Genomic DNA, 15233 nt, shown 5'->3' with positions numbered 1-15233 from the left:
GGCAACCGCGGCTCCGCGGCCGCCGGAAGTGACGGCGGCGCGCGTGCGCGTGCCCGGAAGTGGCGGCGGCAGAAGTGGCGGCATGGAGCGGCGCGGCTCCGAGTCCGACTCGTTCTCGGATTCCGAGGGCTCCTCGCTCTCCGACTCGGAGGTGAGCCCGTTGCTACGGCCGGCAGCGGGAGCGCTGCCCGAAGCCGCCTTGGGGCGCGGCGGCCCGGTCTGAGCGCTTTCTCTCCGCAGCTCCAAGAGGCCTTCGCGAAGGGCGAGCTGAAGCCGGGGCTCAACGTGGTGCTGGAAGGGCGGCCGAAGCGGTCTAACGATGTGGTGAGGGGCTGGCGCCGGGCCGGGGGGGGTGGGGGCAGACCGCTGGGGTGTTCGGGGAGCGGGGATGGAGGGGCGTTGCGGCCTAGAAGGTTGGGTCAGGCCGTGGGGGGAACTGCTGCGCGTGGAGGCGGGCGAGGAGCTGCGCGGAGATGTTCGGGCTTCTGTGCACGGGAGCTCAGCAAAGCCGAGGTTTGAACCTTGCGGGGAATAACCACGTGTATCGACGCAGGTTGGGGGCTGAGCTGCTGGAAGGGAGCTCTGCGGAGCGTCCTGGTGGATAACAGGTAGGCTGTGAGCCAGCGCTGTGTCCCATTGGCCCAGAAGGTCAGTGGTATTCTGGAGTACGGTAAAAAGAGCGGAGGCAGCAGGGCGAGAGAGGTGAGCCTACCTCTCTCCTCTGCCTCGGTGGGGCTGTAACTGCAATACTGTGTCCGGTTCTGGGCTCATCAGTTTGAGACAGAGAGGAAACCGCTGGAGAGAGCCCAGCAGAGGGTCACAGAGATCATGATGGGCCTGGAGCATCTTTTTTAGGAGGAAGGGCCTGGGACTGTTCAGTTTGGATAGACTGAGAGAAGATCTCATTAATGCTTATAAGTATCTAAAAGCGAATCAAGTAGATGAGACTGAAAGGTGAGAAGGGCCCCGTAAGTGATAGTAAAAAGGTTTCACAGTGATGGAGAATAAGGGGGGTAAAGGGGGATAGTTACAGACAGTTTATAGAAATAAGAATGTGGAGCTTGTTAGAAAAATAAGGGATGGCAGACACGTCAAGGCCAGGCTCTTTTTAGTGATGCCTAATGACAGGGCAAGGCTTATTCTTTATGTTGTAGGTGCCAGAGCACTGGAACAGGCTGCCCATAGAAACTATGGAATCTGCTTCTCTGGAGATATTCACAACCTGCCTGGACACTTTCCTGTGCAACCTGCTCTAGGGAGCCTGCTTTAGTGAGGAGTTGGACTGGATGATCTCCAGAGCTCCCTTCCAGCCTTCTGTGATTGACCCTGTGTACTGACCAGGGGCCTTCTTCAAGCAGAACATTGATGTTTATGCTTTCCAGCCTGAATTGCTGTGATAATTTGGGGAATAACCGAACAGCTTCAGAGGAATAGCCTATTTTGTGACCTGGATATTCACTTTTGCCAAACTTGAAGTGCTGTTTTTGTGTCTCATTTCTCAGAGCTGTGCTTCCCTTTCATAGGACGGTTTGAAGCAGTGCCTGTCCGATTTCAAGCAGCAGCTAGCTTGGGTGGAAAGGCTGGATGTGACATTGGATCCGATTGCAAATACTGTGGAATCTGTCTCACACAGTGATTCTAACAAAGATGCTGTTGATCCTGAGAATGATTTCCAGAGAGAAATGAGTTTGTAAGTGTAAAAAGAGATTCTTCATAGGTTCTCTACATACTGCTGCATGCCTCGTGTCTGGTTTCACATGAGTGCTGTGATCTATCACTGGCATTGCTCTTGGCCCATCTTATATTACATTTGATGATTCCAAATGTTTTGCAAAATAGCTACAGATAAGTGCTAATATATTTAAGCTGTTTTGTGACAGGAAGTAATTTCTCCCCTTGCAGCAAACTTCCATCCATTGCTGGGAGGTGTCTTTAGGAAGTCTCTGAATTGCAACCTTATGGCTCTGACAGCAGATGCCTTTATGTGTGTGGATGCGTAGTTCTTGTTGCTGTGTGTTTTGCATGATGTATAAAACCTTAGCAGAAGGATACCAGCATTAATACCGTGCTGGCACAAATTGCTTTAGGAATGTTCTAGAGTATGAGTGATGATAGAATACTAGATTGCATTTTGTTAGATCCTGGTATCTTCTGCCTTACGTGAAGAGCCTGTGTCAGTGCTGTGAGCTGCCTGGTGCCCTGTCACAGAGCTGCTCTTGTGCTGTCTCCCCAGCTACCGGCAGGCGCAGGCAGCGGTGCTGGAGGCCCTACCGAGGCTGCGTAAGCTCCGTGTTCCTACTAGAAGGCCAGATGATTACTTTGCAGAGATGGCCAAGTCAGACCAGCAGATGCAGAAGGTATGTGCCGTGAGCAGTAGCTTTCATTCCTGTGCTGTGTGTTGGTTTTAGCCTGTGTTAGCTATGAACTGTGTGGTCCTTAATAGTTGCCATCATCTCTTTGACAAAGGCCTGCGACAACATTTGTGTTTGAATCCTTTGCAGCTGGGAATTTGTTCCTGTACAGGTATTTCTGTGCAGTGTGGAGACTTCTACAACAGGCTGGAAGTGTAAAGTAGAAGAGTGGTTTACATTGCATCCCACGTATAATTAATATTGAAAATTGAGATTTCTTCATATATGTAACAGTGGTTGGGAAGTTGGTGGTGTTTATTATTTGCCATAAAACTTGCAGTGAATGGAGGCATTTATGTGATCTTTTTTTTTTTTCCTTAATTTATATTTGGTGTATTCTAGCTCTCAGTGGTTTTCAGTTGTGGGTGTTGAGTTAAACTGTAGCAATGATGATAGAGAAATGATCTGATTGAGACAGATATTCTTTTTGCATTTGGTGATATTGTTTACATAATTACTGATTTCAGACGTCTTAAAGTTCTCACACTTTCCTTTGCATTACTCATTAATTTTTTTTCTTTTCCCCTAAAAAGATTCGGCAGAAGCTTAAGAGCAAGCAGGAAGCAATGGAGAAGTCTGAGAAAGCGAAACAGCTCCGTGCCATGAGAAAATATGGCAAGAAGGTGAGGAGGAGCTACAAAAAGGGACCTGTCTGTGACAAGAATCTAGAGCCTAACTAAGCTTAGAAAATGGGATTGCTGGAGGCAGGATAAAGTGCACTCTCTCTGGTCTTTTGTCTAGCTGCCTTAAAGAGACAGCGGTGGGATACCAGGGCCTAAAGAAGGTATGGAGCACCAGAAAAAAAACAATGCTAACATTTTGCCTTTCTTCTCAGGTACAAACAGAGATTCTACAGAGAAGGCAAAAGGAGAAAAAAAAGATGTTAAATGCAGTCAAGAAGTATCAGAAAGGTAAAGTTAACTTGTCTAAGAGACCAAATGTACAATGGGAATAGTGATGTGTCAGGAGTGTGAGGCACTGTGATATGTGATGTCATCTCTACTGCTGAGCACTAAAGCTTGAAACGCTGCTGCTACACAGAACCATACACTTGTGGCAGAGAAAATCCTTGGTCTTCAGTGAGGGTGATTTGTTGCTGTTATTTGGGCTGAATACTTGGTTTCTGTGGTGGTAACTGAGCAACAGTTTTGTCCTTGCTCTTGCAGGTCTCTCTGACAAGCTGGATTTTCTGGATGAAGAACAGACTTCGTCTCAGGGGAATAAAAAAGGCGGTGCAAATCAACAAATGAAGAAAGGGTGAGATTAGAAAAGAAAGATATTTAAAGGCAGAATCTCTGATTTTTTTTTTTTTTTTTTTTTTTCTTTCTTCAAGTTTTGTAGGAGTTTTGTGTGACAAGGAAGCTGTGTAAATTACTATTTGTGAAAAATAAGTCCTGAGCGACTTTGTATCTCTAGAGAGGAGAACTGTGGCCTATTGGAGTACAGCCTGGAATGTGCTGATTTCTTCTTTGATCACAGGGGAAACTTTTATGAGAATTGATGGGAGTCTGTCTGCTGATATTTGTTTCCTTCTTGAGGGCTTCCTGAGGAAAGGTGCATAAGTGCTGATGCAGCAGCGTTGTTTTTCAGACCAAATGCCAAAAGACGATACAAGAATCAGAAGTTTGGTTTTGGCGGAAAGAAAAAGGGTTCGAAGTGGAACACAAAGGACAGTTTTAATGATGTATCCAGCTTCAGGACAAAAGTGGCTCACAACAAAGGCCCAGGAAAAGGAGGAAAGAAAGCTCTCAATGTAAGTAAAATGTTGAGTGCGAGTGATTGCCGTTGGTTGGAAAGCCCTCCCTGGTCTGCGAGGGACACCTGAGTATGTGATGAGTGCCTCCAGCATTGGAAGTAATTTTGTCATGGATAGGGCTGGGGGCACTGGTTTGGGGTTTGAAAAGGGAAATAAGTGGGGGACTTAGCAAGTACTGTATGTTGCCACATTTCCCAAAAACTCCTTCTCCAGAGGTACTGATGCTATAGAGCTATACTCTCTCTTTGCAGAAGAGACCTGGGAAGAGAGCACGGCAGAAAATGAAGAGCCGAGCAGGCTAGAGAACTGTGCTCCGCAGGGGGGCTCCTGTGTCTTTGCACGTTGGAAGGTGTTTCTGCTGTCTTCAAGCAGCTGACTGTGGAGCAGCCTGAATGCTTCCACGTGGCAAGAAGCAAATCAGTGGAAATTAGTGCCTTATCACTAATTTGTTCCTGTTGTCCGTTTTGTTGAAGAGTTGTTTGCTACTTAAATGTTCGGTGTGTGAACTTACTAAATAATTTACATAGAGCTCCTGTGTCTGTTTTGAATTTAGTTGTGTTATGAACAGTGGCTGAGATCTGCCCCGTTTCCCTTTGCTGTGACAGCTTTTTCCACAGCTGCTGTTGATACGTATTTGAGGACACAGAATTCTGAGTCATGTTGCTGGTATCACAATAAGAAGACAAATGCAGCAGTCTTACAAACAGTTTTATTTCTGTAAGGCTGCAAATTGGGACAGACAAGGATTCTATCCTCACTTTTTTTTTTTTTTTTTCTCCAATCTTCTCTTGCCAAAAATCCATACTCACCTACTAACAACCCTGGTCTAACGTATTAGATGGCACTAGCTACTTCATTCTATGTTGTGTGGCTCTGCTGCTGCAGCTTCTACTACTTCTTCAGGTGCCCCGTGGCAGCCATATGTGCAGTGATCTCAGTTCTCCGGCGTGGGAAGAAGAGTCTGCGATCAGTGCGGTCTGTGTCAATCTGGAAAGCAATTACCATAAATTGGAGAAGCACGTGCTTTTCCTAGAATTGGTTGCAGTCCCTTTTGAAAAGAGGGATGTGCTATACTGTTCACAGTTACATTGCACGAGAACCTGGTGAAAAGGGAGAACTCAATTTTGGAGGCAGCTTTAGGAGTCTTGACTGTAAACTCACTTGCCTTCACTTGTATTGTATCTTTCCTGCCAGGCTTATCCTACTGACATTATCTAAGCCCTCCTGGGCTATCTGTCATGAGTAACTACTTTACTTGGAGTAATATGAAAATCTGCAGAAGATTCTTACTTATTTTAATTCTTTGTAACTGGCCAAAATTAATGAACCCCTCATTTGCCTTTCTGGAAATGCTAATCTACAAACTCAGTTACTGTCACAGCTCTTTGTGTCACAGATATGAATGATGTCACCTTGTTAGTAAGATTATCCATCCTGCTTATTCACATTTCTCCAAATGAACCTTCAGTTGGTATATTCTGTCTCAGATATGCTGAACTGATTATCAACTTTGTTAGTTCTGCTTTCAATTTGTTTGAAAGATGTAGCAGACTTTTTTTGCAGTGCTTGTCTGTGTCACTTGGCATTGTTCACTGTAGCTCAATGCTGAATGCTTAATGAGCAGCCCTGACCCCCAGCTTGGCATTTAGCTGATCAAACTGTCCTTGTTGCCGTCCTTGCAGATATTTTGTATGCAGGTTCTGCAGAGCAAGACTATTGCTTCTATGTGGACAAGGCTTCACCAGGTGGAAGAGTCCTCTTAGATCTTAACTTGATAAGCTTGCTGCCTGTGAACATTGGCGCCATTCCTGTTTTTTGTATTTGCCACAGATTATTTTACTGTACCAATACCTTTCTGGGTGCTGGGCTCAGCCTGACTCACACACCCTACTCACCAGAGGCGTTGTGTTCCAGCCTATTTCCTGGCTCTCTGTTTGTGGCTCTGAATATTTCTTCGTTGGCTCCAGCGCTGCTTGATGAATAATATTCAGAAACTTGGCTGTGGGTTAAGAGACACGAATATAAATGAAGCATGACAAAGCTCGACGGACCTGGGGCCACGTGTCAGGATGGGACAACACCATCCATCCCCAACGACGGCAGTCGGAGGGCGAGGGTCATTTTCTCGTGCTTATCACCACTCACCATCCGCAGGCTCCTCGATGTTGTCGTGCCAAGACATGGGCTTCTGAGTGACCGTGTGAACTGGAAGAGAAGCGATGCGGGCGAAGGGCTTCAGCGTGCGTTTACATCAACCCGGCTACCGGTTCTTGATTAGTGCCCGCCCCAGCCTCGTTCTTCCCCCTTCCCCAGGAGGCGGCCGCTTACCGTGCCTCAACGGGTTGATGCTGTGCTCGGTGTGCAGCCGCTGGCAGCGCAGCTCCTTGCGCACGCGCTCGCACAGCAGCCGGTTCAGGTGCACGGCGTCCGGCGGCTCCTTTTCCCCGCCGCGAGCGGCCATGGCGCCGCGCCGCGTCCCGCTGCCCGGCAACGCGTCACGTGGCGCCGCGTGGCGCTCCTGATTGAGCGGGCTAGCCGCATGCCCGCTTCCTTCGCCGGTTTCCTCTCTCGTCTCCTATTGGCTGTCGAATTAAAGCTCCCGGCGCTGATTGGACGGCGGCTCCACGCGGCGAGTTTGAACGGGCGGCGGAGCGACCCGGCAGAGCCGCGATGGGGGACGCGGAGCTGCGCTGCACCGCCGTCGTGGAGCGGCCGCTGCCGGGGGGCGCGGGCCCTTTGCGCCGCGTGCTGCGGGGCGCGCTGGTGCTGCTGGGCCGCAACGAGCTGCGGCAGCCGGTGCTGCGCGTGGCCGGCGGCGGGGGAGAGGCGGCGGCTTTCAGCTTCGCTCTGGGAGGCGACGCCGTGCGGCTTTTCACGCGTTTCGTGGGGGAGGGCCGCGCGGCAGTGCGGGTGGGCCCGGGCGGCGCCCAGGTGCTGCTCTCCGACTGCCCACCCGACGCCCTGCGCCGCTTCTTCCGCCTCCTGAAGCTCAAGTTGGCCGCCGGGCCGCGGGGTGCGCCGCGCCAGCCCCGGTTGCTGGGCCGCCCGCCGCCCGCCTTCTCCGTTATCAGCCCGCTCCAGGAGCGCGACCTGCGGCGTGACTCTGAGCGGGACCGGAGCGCCGGGGAGCGGCCGGCGGAGGTGAAGCTCCGGGAGGGGAGGGCGGCGGGGAAAGGACCCATGGGTGTGAGCTGACGGCGGCTGAACACGAATCAGTACCGTGCCCAGGGCAACGGCATCCCGGCTTGTGTCGGCGATTGTGCAGCCAGAAGGGACGGGAGGCGGTCGGCATCCTGTGCTCGGCTGCACCTCGAGTGCTGTGTTCAGTTCTGGGCCCCTCGATACGAGAAACGCCTCGAGGCCCTAGAGTGTGCCCAGGGAAGGGCAAAGGAGCTGTGAAGGGATTGGAGCACAAGTGTTACTGCGAGCGGCTGAGGGAACTGGAGTTAAGGTCTCCTCTGAGCCTCCTCATTACTCTACAATGCCCTGAGAGGAGCTTGTGATGAGGTGGGAGTCAGCTTCTTCTCTCGAGTAACAGTGATAGGATGGGAGGTGATGTCCTTAAGTTGTGCCAGAGGAGGCTCAGGTTCGATATTAGGAAAACTGTGGAGATGTGGCACTGAGGGCTGTGGTCAGTTGGCATAGTGGGTGGGGTTGGACTGGGTGCTATCAGAAGTCTTTTCCCACCTGTGTGATTCCATGATTCAGTTCTTCCCAAAGGGCCTGTCATGCTTCTATCCCACAGGTGCTTCGTGCAGAGAGGCGGCCTCCTGCCCGGCTGTCAGTGGAGCAGGAGGCGGTGCTGGGTGCTGTGCGCAGTGGGAAGAGTGTCTTCTTCACTGGCTGTGCAGGTGGGTTTGGTTCAAGACCTCAGTGCCAAGCTGCTACTCTCTGCATCCCTGCGGTGATGGTCCCCTGTAGCCCTGCGACACCTTGCTAAAAGCAGTGCTCTCTATCTCTCCCAGGGACTGGGAAGTCATTCCTGCTGAAGAAGATCGTGGGCTCCCTCCCTCCAAACAGCACTTATGCTACAGCCAGCACTGGAGTGGCAGCTTGCCACATCGGTGGCACCACACTCCATGCCTTCGCAGGTAATGTTTGGCCAGGCAGCAAGGAGCTGGGGGCTTCTGCTCTCATCACAAACAGTTTGGAACTTCTCAGAGTTTGCTTCTCCCTTGGCAGGTATAGGCTCTGGGAAGGCTCCGCTGGAACAGTGCATCCAGCTGGCAGAGAGACCTGGGGTGCGGCAGCACTGGCTGGCCTGCCAGCGCTTAATCATCGATGAGATCTCCATGGTGGATGGCAAGTTCTTTGACAAGCTGGAGGCAGTGGCAAGGTGAGTGGTTGTCAGTTCAAACAACAGAAATGAATTTCCCTGCGCTTTCAGGTTGCTTCCTTCCTATGGTTTTGTTGCTGGATACAAGGCAGCCATTGGCATAAGTCTGGAGAGAAGTCTGAAATCACAGCCAGATTAGGACAGAGCTTTTCTTATGAGATAGGTTTTGATTGTGTTTCCATCCTCCCAGCTGTGTCTGTTCTGGTTGTAGTTTCCATCCATAGAGCTGAGTCCAGGACACAGTTGTCTATTTATGCTGTTCTTATCAGTTCTCTGTTGCTACCTCAATTAAGCTTGCTGTGTTTACTGTAACTCCAAGATGCATTTCAAATCCCTGTGCTTTCTGACTCCATGTGAACACTGTCTGAACAGCAAGGAGCAAGAGGCAGCTGTATTATAACAGCCACTGAATCACAAAGACTGGCAGTGGTGCTTTGATTGGATAGACAAAGACAAATGAATGTCTTGTAATAATATTGATTAATTATTTTAACTCTTCTGACACAGCTAAGAATAACAGTCTTTTAATGAGGGTGATAGAACCTGCTGGCAGACTGAGAAATAACTTCTGAGACTTGAATTTGTTCAGGCCCTAGAGGACATTCAGAAGGTCTCTTCCTTTCCTTTCAGAGCAGTAAGAAAACGAGATGAGCCTTTTGGAGGAATTCAGCTCATCATCTGTGGGGACTTCTTGCAGCTGCCCCCAGTTTGCAAGGCTAATGAAGAAACCACATTCTGCTTCCAGGTACAAAGCTGTCCCTAAGCTTACCCTCAAAATTTGCATTTTCTTACTTAACAAGAGAATGATTTACCAGGCAAAAAGCTGGAGGAAATGCATCCACATAAACATGGAGCTGACGGAAGTGCGAAGACAGACCGATCAGACCTTCATTTCGCTGCTGAGTGCAGTCCGTTTAGGCAGGTGAGCAGGAACTCAGCTCTGCTTCGAAGCCCTGCTCCCTGCTGATGGAGCCATTGCTCACCTCTCCCTCATGTTCTGTGAGGGATTTGTGGCTGGGGGGAGTAGCTATGAATGCCTTAGGCAGTGTAAGGAGGTCTGATGTGGTGCTAGTAAAGGAAGAAACCCTTTCTAGAATATCCCTTTGGAACTTCTGATAGAGAATGCAAGAGTTGTTGGGCCGGGGATGGGCTGGCACACACTCTTGCACTTTCTGTAGTTACTTTTGTCCACTGTTCTCTCTAGAGACCAGAGCTTGAAAACCTGATGTGGCTCTGTGGAAGTCACTGCTGCTCAAGACCCAGCCCTGATCACTTCAAATAACAATGCCTTCTTCCTGGTCACCAGGTGCACAGAGGAGGTTATCAGTCTGCTGACACAGACAGCTACTAACAGATCTGAGCGCGATGGGATACTGGCTACACGGCTCTGCACCCACAACGATGATGTAGAACTGACTAATGAAAGACGCTTGCGACAGCTTTCAGGTGAATTCTGTGCAGAAAGCTGCTGGCTTCAGGGCTGAGCTGGGAGTGGGAGCACCGTGGTGACAGGAGGAGGTGATGTTTTGTCACAGCATGAGCTGTACGTGTTGGACTTGAGCTGCTCGGGGAAATTTTTTCCCCTTTTAAATATACCTTACTGTTTGTCGGTGAGCTGATTGCTTTCTGTGAGGTGTGGTGGATACTGCATCCATACCCCTGCTTCTTCCTTCTATAGAATCTCAGAAAGTCCATGCACTAAACCAGACACTGTTTGAGTTAAGGGTTATTTCATTCCTGGCCCGTTTGGCCCAAAGATTCCTCCTTAGTCCTCTTTGGAGATCTGGTGTAAAACTGGTCATATGCTTGAAATGGTAGCTGGTCAGATGCTGCTTACTGCTGGTCCTTAATTTCCAAGCCTTCTAATGCTCTGGCAGTTATGCTGGGAAAGGAGGTAGCAGTGAGCTTTCTGCTGCTAGGTGTGCCAAGTTTGCACCTACAACTCCTAATATCCATTCTCCTCGGTCACTATAAGAGAAATTGCTGCAAAAAATAAATGCTGAGTCTCCTGCAAATATCGTGTAGCTTATGTCTTGTAGTTGTAGTTGGTCACTGCTTTTTTTTTTTTTTTTCCTTCGTAGGAGATTTGCACGCTTTTGAGGCTTTGGACAGTGACCCGATGCTAGTGAAGTTAATTGATACTCAGTGTCCTGTGGGTGGTAGAGTTGAGCTAAAGGTTGGAGCTCAGGTGAGTGTATGTACAAGTTTGTTTGGGAAAGAACAGCAGATCAAATGAAGAATGAAGAAAAATGAAGGTATAATAGCTATATATATAATAGATCAATTTGTAAAATACAGATTCTGCATGGAGCAACCACGCCAAGCCAACATGAGACTGGCCAGATCAGTCTGATCTCAGTATCCTTCTTGCTCGCAACCCAGGCAGAGGATCGACTTGGTTTGAGCACAAGTGTGTGTCCTGTGGACCACAGTGACCACAGTGACTTAGACATATATTTCTTACCAGGCCCAGAAGCAGAACATAGACTTCTTGCTTGTCTCAGCCTTGAGTACAGCAGTCTTCCTGACCTGTAAGAGTAAGGCATAAGATTGCCAAATGTGCTCTACTGGTTATCTTGTTGTGATCTGAGGCTGTCAGCGTGGAAAGGATGCAGGATTGTGTCAAAGAAGCGCCACTGGGTGATGCTTTGCCTTGGGAAGGTTTTCCTCTGCTTCTTCCACAATCATCTGGGCTTGCTGGCATTTGGGAGGGCAAAATCACTTCCTGGATCTGAGGTTGTAGCTGTGGACAGAAAATCAGGTGAAAAGCATTCACTACTGAGAATTTTGTAGTTGGGAATCCTAGGAAGGGAAGGCTGTGAAGGAGCTTCAGTTAAATTAGAGATTGTGCTTCAATCTGCAATAGAATGATATGTCTATGCTTATGCATTCTGGCTAGACGCTTAGCTGAAAGAGGCTGAACATACTCAAAAGCCAGCACACTGAGAGATTTGCCTTCCCCTCTCCTTTTACTCTGTAGGTGATGCTAGCTAAGAATCTGGATGTGTCTCAAGGGCTGGTGAATGGAGCACGAGGAATTGTTGTAGGATTTGAAACTGAACAGAAGGGTAAAGTAAACTTTATTTTAAAAATATTACTGCTGTGCTGATGACTTGTTAATTTTCTTTACTAAAGGAAAGCGGAGAACAGATCTTCTCTGTAACAAAATGTTAGTGGTTCTCCTGGGCTGTCATGTGATGTGGTGCATGTAAGGCATCCTGTGTTTGTTTTCTTTGTTGATCAGATATGTATACTCATCTGCATTTATTTCTGTGTTGCTGAATCAAGTTGTGGTGTGTTGTTTTATTTTCCTCAGAGAACACTGTTCTGTTACAGAGAAGGTATCTCAACTGATAAATTAGCTGAATGTAATTCTCCTTTGTGTCCCAAATGTCATTTCAGAACATCCTACTTAGTGAGTGGGGTGGGTTGTTCTGTTTTGATATGGGATTTTTTTTTTTAAACACAGCCCTAAAATTCATGAAATACTAGTGTGAGGAAGAGGAAAACCTGTTCTTAAATCTTCTGGCTTCCTGCTGATGAATGCCAGGAACATGCTCTTATTGCCCTTCTATTCTCATTTTCACAGGGCTGCCCAAGGTGAGGTTTCTCTGTGGAGTCACTCGAGTTATCAAATTGGCAAGGTGGCTCTTCAAAGGGCCATCAGGAATTCATCTGAGTCGCCAGCAGTTGCCCCTAAAATTGGCATGGGCCATTTCCATTCACAAGAGCCAGGTGAGTGCATTTCCACAACTGTCTATAGACTTTTATAGTATCATAAGCCTTATCTTCTGGGGATGCTTAGATTGCTGGTAAAACTGGAGGAAAAACTTGTCGCAGAAAAGCTCTAGGTTGTATATCTGTTGTTGAAAGGAAGACTGCATCTCTTCTGTTCATGATAACTGTCTGTAACTGTAGTCTGGAAGACAGTAGTGTTGCTATCACTTTGTGGAGTTTCCATGATGGTGCTGCCATCTACACAGCTGGTGTTGGACTGGAAAGCAGCAGTAGTTTCTGCTGTGGGCTGGTCAGGACTGTTTCCCTATTAGTCATCAGCACTGATGATCCTGCAGCTTGCTTTGTGTACCTGAGGAAGCTGGATTTACAGCTGTTCTGTTTGAGCTGGACTTCACTCAAAGGTGTGCTGGCTTTTTTTCCCCGATGTACATAGCACATTTCTCATTTTTCCAGAATAATTCATACACTTGGATAAACACTCCTCTATAGAAGACCTATAAGCTTGTTCCCAAGCTGTGTTGTAAATTCTGCTGCCTCTTGGGATAGTTTGCTGTTTCTAACCCAAAGTCTCTCTCAGGTGGTCTGTCTGAGGACTCCTTGAAACCGACTTCTCCTCCACTTAATTACTATGCATGGAAACAGTGGGATTTCTTTCTCTGCTGTGTTGAGTGGATGGAGTTTGTGCAGTTTCACACAATAGCAGGCTCTTAAAATCATCATATCATTTGAGTTGGAAGGGACTCTTAAAGGCCATCTAGTCCAAATCCTCTGTAATGGGCAGGGATAGCTGCAGCTTCATCAGGTGCTCAGAGCCCCGTCCAGCCTGCTCATGAATGTTTCCAGGGACGAGGTGTTCACCATCTCTCTGGGCAACGTGTTCCACTGCCTCATCACCCTTTTTGTGGACACCCTCATCACCTGTGTTCCAAAAATGAGAAATGCACAACTTTTTTTTCTTATCTGATTTATGTTTCTCTTCTATAAGTTTTGAAATAGTTTCCCCTTGTCCTATTAAAACAGACCCTGCTAAGAATCTGTCCCCATCTTTCTTACAGTCTCTTTTTAGATACTGAAAGTATCTCCCTTGTCTGATAGCAACTTAATCATCAGGAAACTGTTCTTTTTTTGTTTTACTGGTTCCCATCTTTTACTTAAATAAACAAGAGGCCACCTTTCTTATCAAGCTTGTACACTGTGGATGGTAACTTCTGACAAATTCATAGGGTATATTAGTATTGCTATGACATGGTGTTCTGTGCTTTGGGTTTTTTTGTGTGTGTGTTTTTCTTTTTCTGTGCAACTGATTTCTCCCTCTCTTTGATAGGGCATGTCTTTAGATTCTGTGGAAATTTCCCTGTCTCGTGTCTTTGAAAGTGGGCAGGCCTATGTAGCCCTTTCCCGAGCCCGCAGCCTTGCAGGTCTCCGTGTTCTGGATTTTGACCCAAAAGTAGTGAGAGCTGATCCCACAGTGCTGCAGTTCTATAGACAGCTGAAACGTCACCAACTTCAAACCCAGGTAAAGAAAATTCCTGTACCAGTAGAATGCCTTGTGCAACCAGGATGATAGATGCCTGGGCTGAGGTGCTCCTTTTTATTCCTAAGTAAGGTCATTGAAGTTAAATCTTGTAGGGGCAAGAGAGATGGAACTATGGGGCAGGAATACGTTGGGGCATCTCTCAGTGACGAAATACCTTCTCTGGTTTTGGGATCGTATAGCACTCCTGGCCATGTGGGTGAAAGGGACAGCTGGCATTCTTTGATCCTCCTCTCACAGTAAGGACTAAAGTGGAAGAAAGAGAAGCTGCAAATCAGAAATCTCCTGTATTTTGTTTTCCCTGCATTAGGATTCACTGCGCACCCACCCAGATGCTGATGAGAAAGAGAACTGGAAATGCAGCTGAGAGTGTTCTTCTGGCCTCCGTGAGGCACCAGCACAGACTGCTGAGTTGCAGCAACCTTGCTGTGAAGTATATTTGATATCATAAATGAAGTTGAAGGTTTTTTTTTTCCTTAATTCAACTGACTCTGGATATGTAGAAATCTCCCAGTCCCACCCCTCTGAACTTGAGAAGTATTCTGTAGTCTCTTCCTGTGCCCACAATCTTGAGTACTTTTGTGCCACAGATGTGACTAACAAACGAAATACTGAACAAGGATGTGTCAGGGAGACCTTCTTTTGATTTTTATCCTCTCTGCCTGGCTACATTTCATCCTTCAATTTGACTGTGAAACTTGGGTATTTTTCTTCAAGGATACTGCAGTTGAGAGAGGGAAGGTGTGTGTCCTTTACCTGGCTGGACTGGACCTATTCTCTAGAGCTGCTGACATGAGGGAAAGCAGTACTAAGTATCTAAACTATGCATGTGATTTTCCTGCAAGTGAGGATCTGCCAGGAGCCAGGCTTTCACTGTATATTGCACACCTGGATGTTCTTACCTTTTGGATGTTTAACACCAGCAGGCTTTGTGCAACTTCTTCCACAAACGAAAATGTACAGAGTTGCACATTGCCTACTGTGCTGATGCATGTACTTTTTGTTAGTCTGCTGCATGCAATAGCATGAATTTTTTTAACCTTCCAAGATGAGATGATGTGAGCAGATATGAGCAAATTGTACTTTTTATATTCATAATTATGGAACTACAAGAACTGGAAAGATCTGTTACCCTTACAGCAAGAAGGGAGTGAGCAGAAATGAGTGCTGATGGGACCCTCACTCCTTTGAACATGTGAGGCTTTCAAATAGGAAGGATTTTCTGCTAGAAACGCATCCAAGTAGCGAGGTGGAATCTGAACATGCAATAGAGAAATGGCCAAGGACTTGAGAAGTGATCTGTAACTGCCTATTTCAGCAAATGCAGGGATGAACAGAACAAGTATACTGTCCTTTTCTAAAAGCCTTAATAAAACATAAACTTTGGCTTTTTTGTTTTGATACATTGTTTAAAGGTTAAGTAATAGGTGTATTTTTTTAATGGTTAATATGCAGGAT

At 47.5% G+C, this 15233-nt stretch overlaps 3 protein-coding genes across 3 annotated transcripts; 2 read left to right on the top strand and 1 right to left on the bottom strand.

Moving 5' to 3' along the window:
- Positions 1–59: 59 nt before the first annotated feature.
- Positions 60–4695, top strand: EBNA1BP2 (EBNA1 binding protein 2). Its single transcript, XM_042819610.1, has 9 exons — positions 60–151; positions 241–324; positions 1524–1690; positions 2234–2357; positions 2945–3034; positions 3247–3322; positions 3578–3668; positions 4002–4164; positions 4419–4695. Exons 1-9 carry the CDS (start codon positions 83–85, stop codon positions 4467–4469), a joined length of 915 nt encoding a protein of 304 aa, XP_042675544.1. The 5' UTR covers positions 60–82; the 3' UTR covers positions 4470–4695.
- A 299-nt stretch (positions 4696–4994) lies between these two features.
- FAM183A (family with sequence similarity 183 member A) lies at positions 4995–6628 on the bottom strand. Its single transcript, XM_042819611.1, has 4 exons — positions 6496–6628; positions 6313–6372; positions 6063–6166; positions 4995–5154 (listed from the first exon to the last, which is right to left on the bottom strand). The coding sequence occupies exons 1-4, from the start codon at positions 6626–6628 to the stop codon at positions 5059–5061; spliced, it is 393 nt and encodes a 130-aa protein (XP_042675545.1). The 3' UTR covers positions 4995–5058.
- A 209-nt stretch (positions 6629–6837) lies between these two features.
- Positions 6838–14685, top strand: PIF1 (PIF1 5'-to-3' DNA helicase). The gene is made up of 12 exons (XM_042819748.1): positions 6838–7308; positions 7913–8027; positions 8133–8258; positions 8350–8503; positions 9134–9248; positions 9319–9425; positions 9810–9949; positions 10585–10691; positions 11484–11571; positions 12093–12238; positions 13566–13757; positions 14086–14685. Exons 1-12 carry the CDS (start codon positions 6838–6840, stop codon positions 14140–14142), a joined length of 1818 nt encoding a protein of 605 aa, XP_042675682.1. The 3' UTR covers positions 14143–14685.
- Positions 14686–15233: the final 548 nt, after the last annotated feature.

Source organism: Centrocercus urophasianus, unplaced genomic scaffold (assembly GCF_019232065.1).
Source record: "Centrocercus urophasianus isolate 14NV4802_14NV808 unplaced genomic scaffold, USGS_Curo_1.0 seq_18, whole genome shotgun sequence".
Classification (NCBI taxonomy): domain Eukaryota; kingdom Metazoa; phylum Chordata; class Aves; order Galliformes; family Phasianidae; genus Centrocercus; species Centrocercus urophasianus.
The sequence above is the reverse complement of the archived record's forward strand: the minus strand, read 5'-3'. Positions and strand labels throughout refer to the sequence as shown.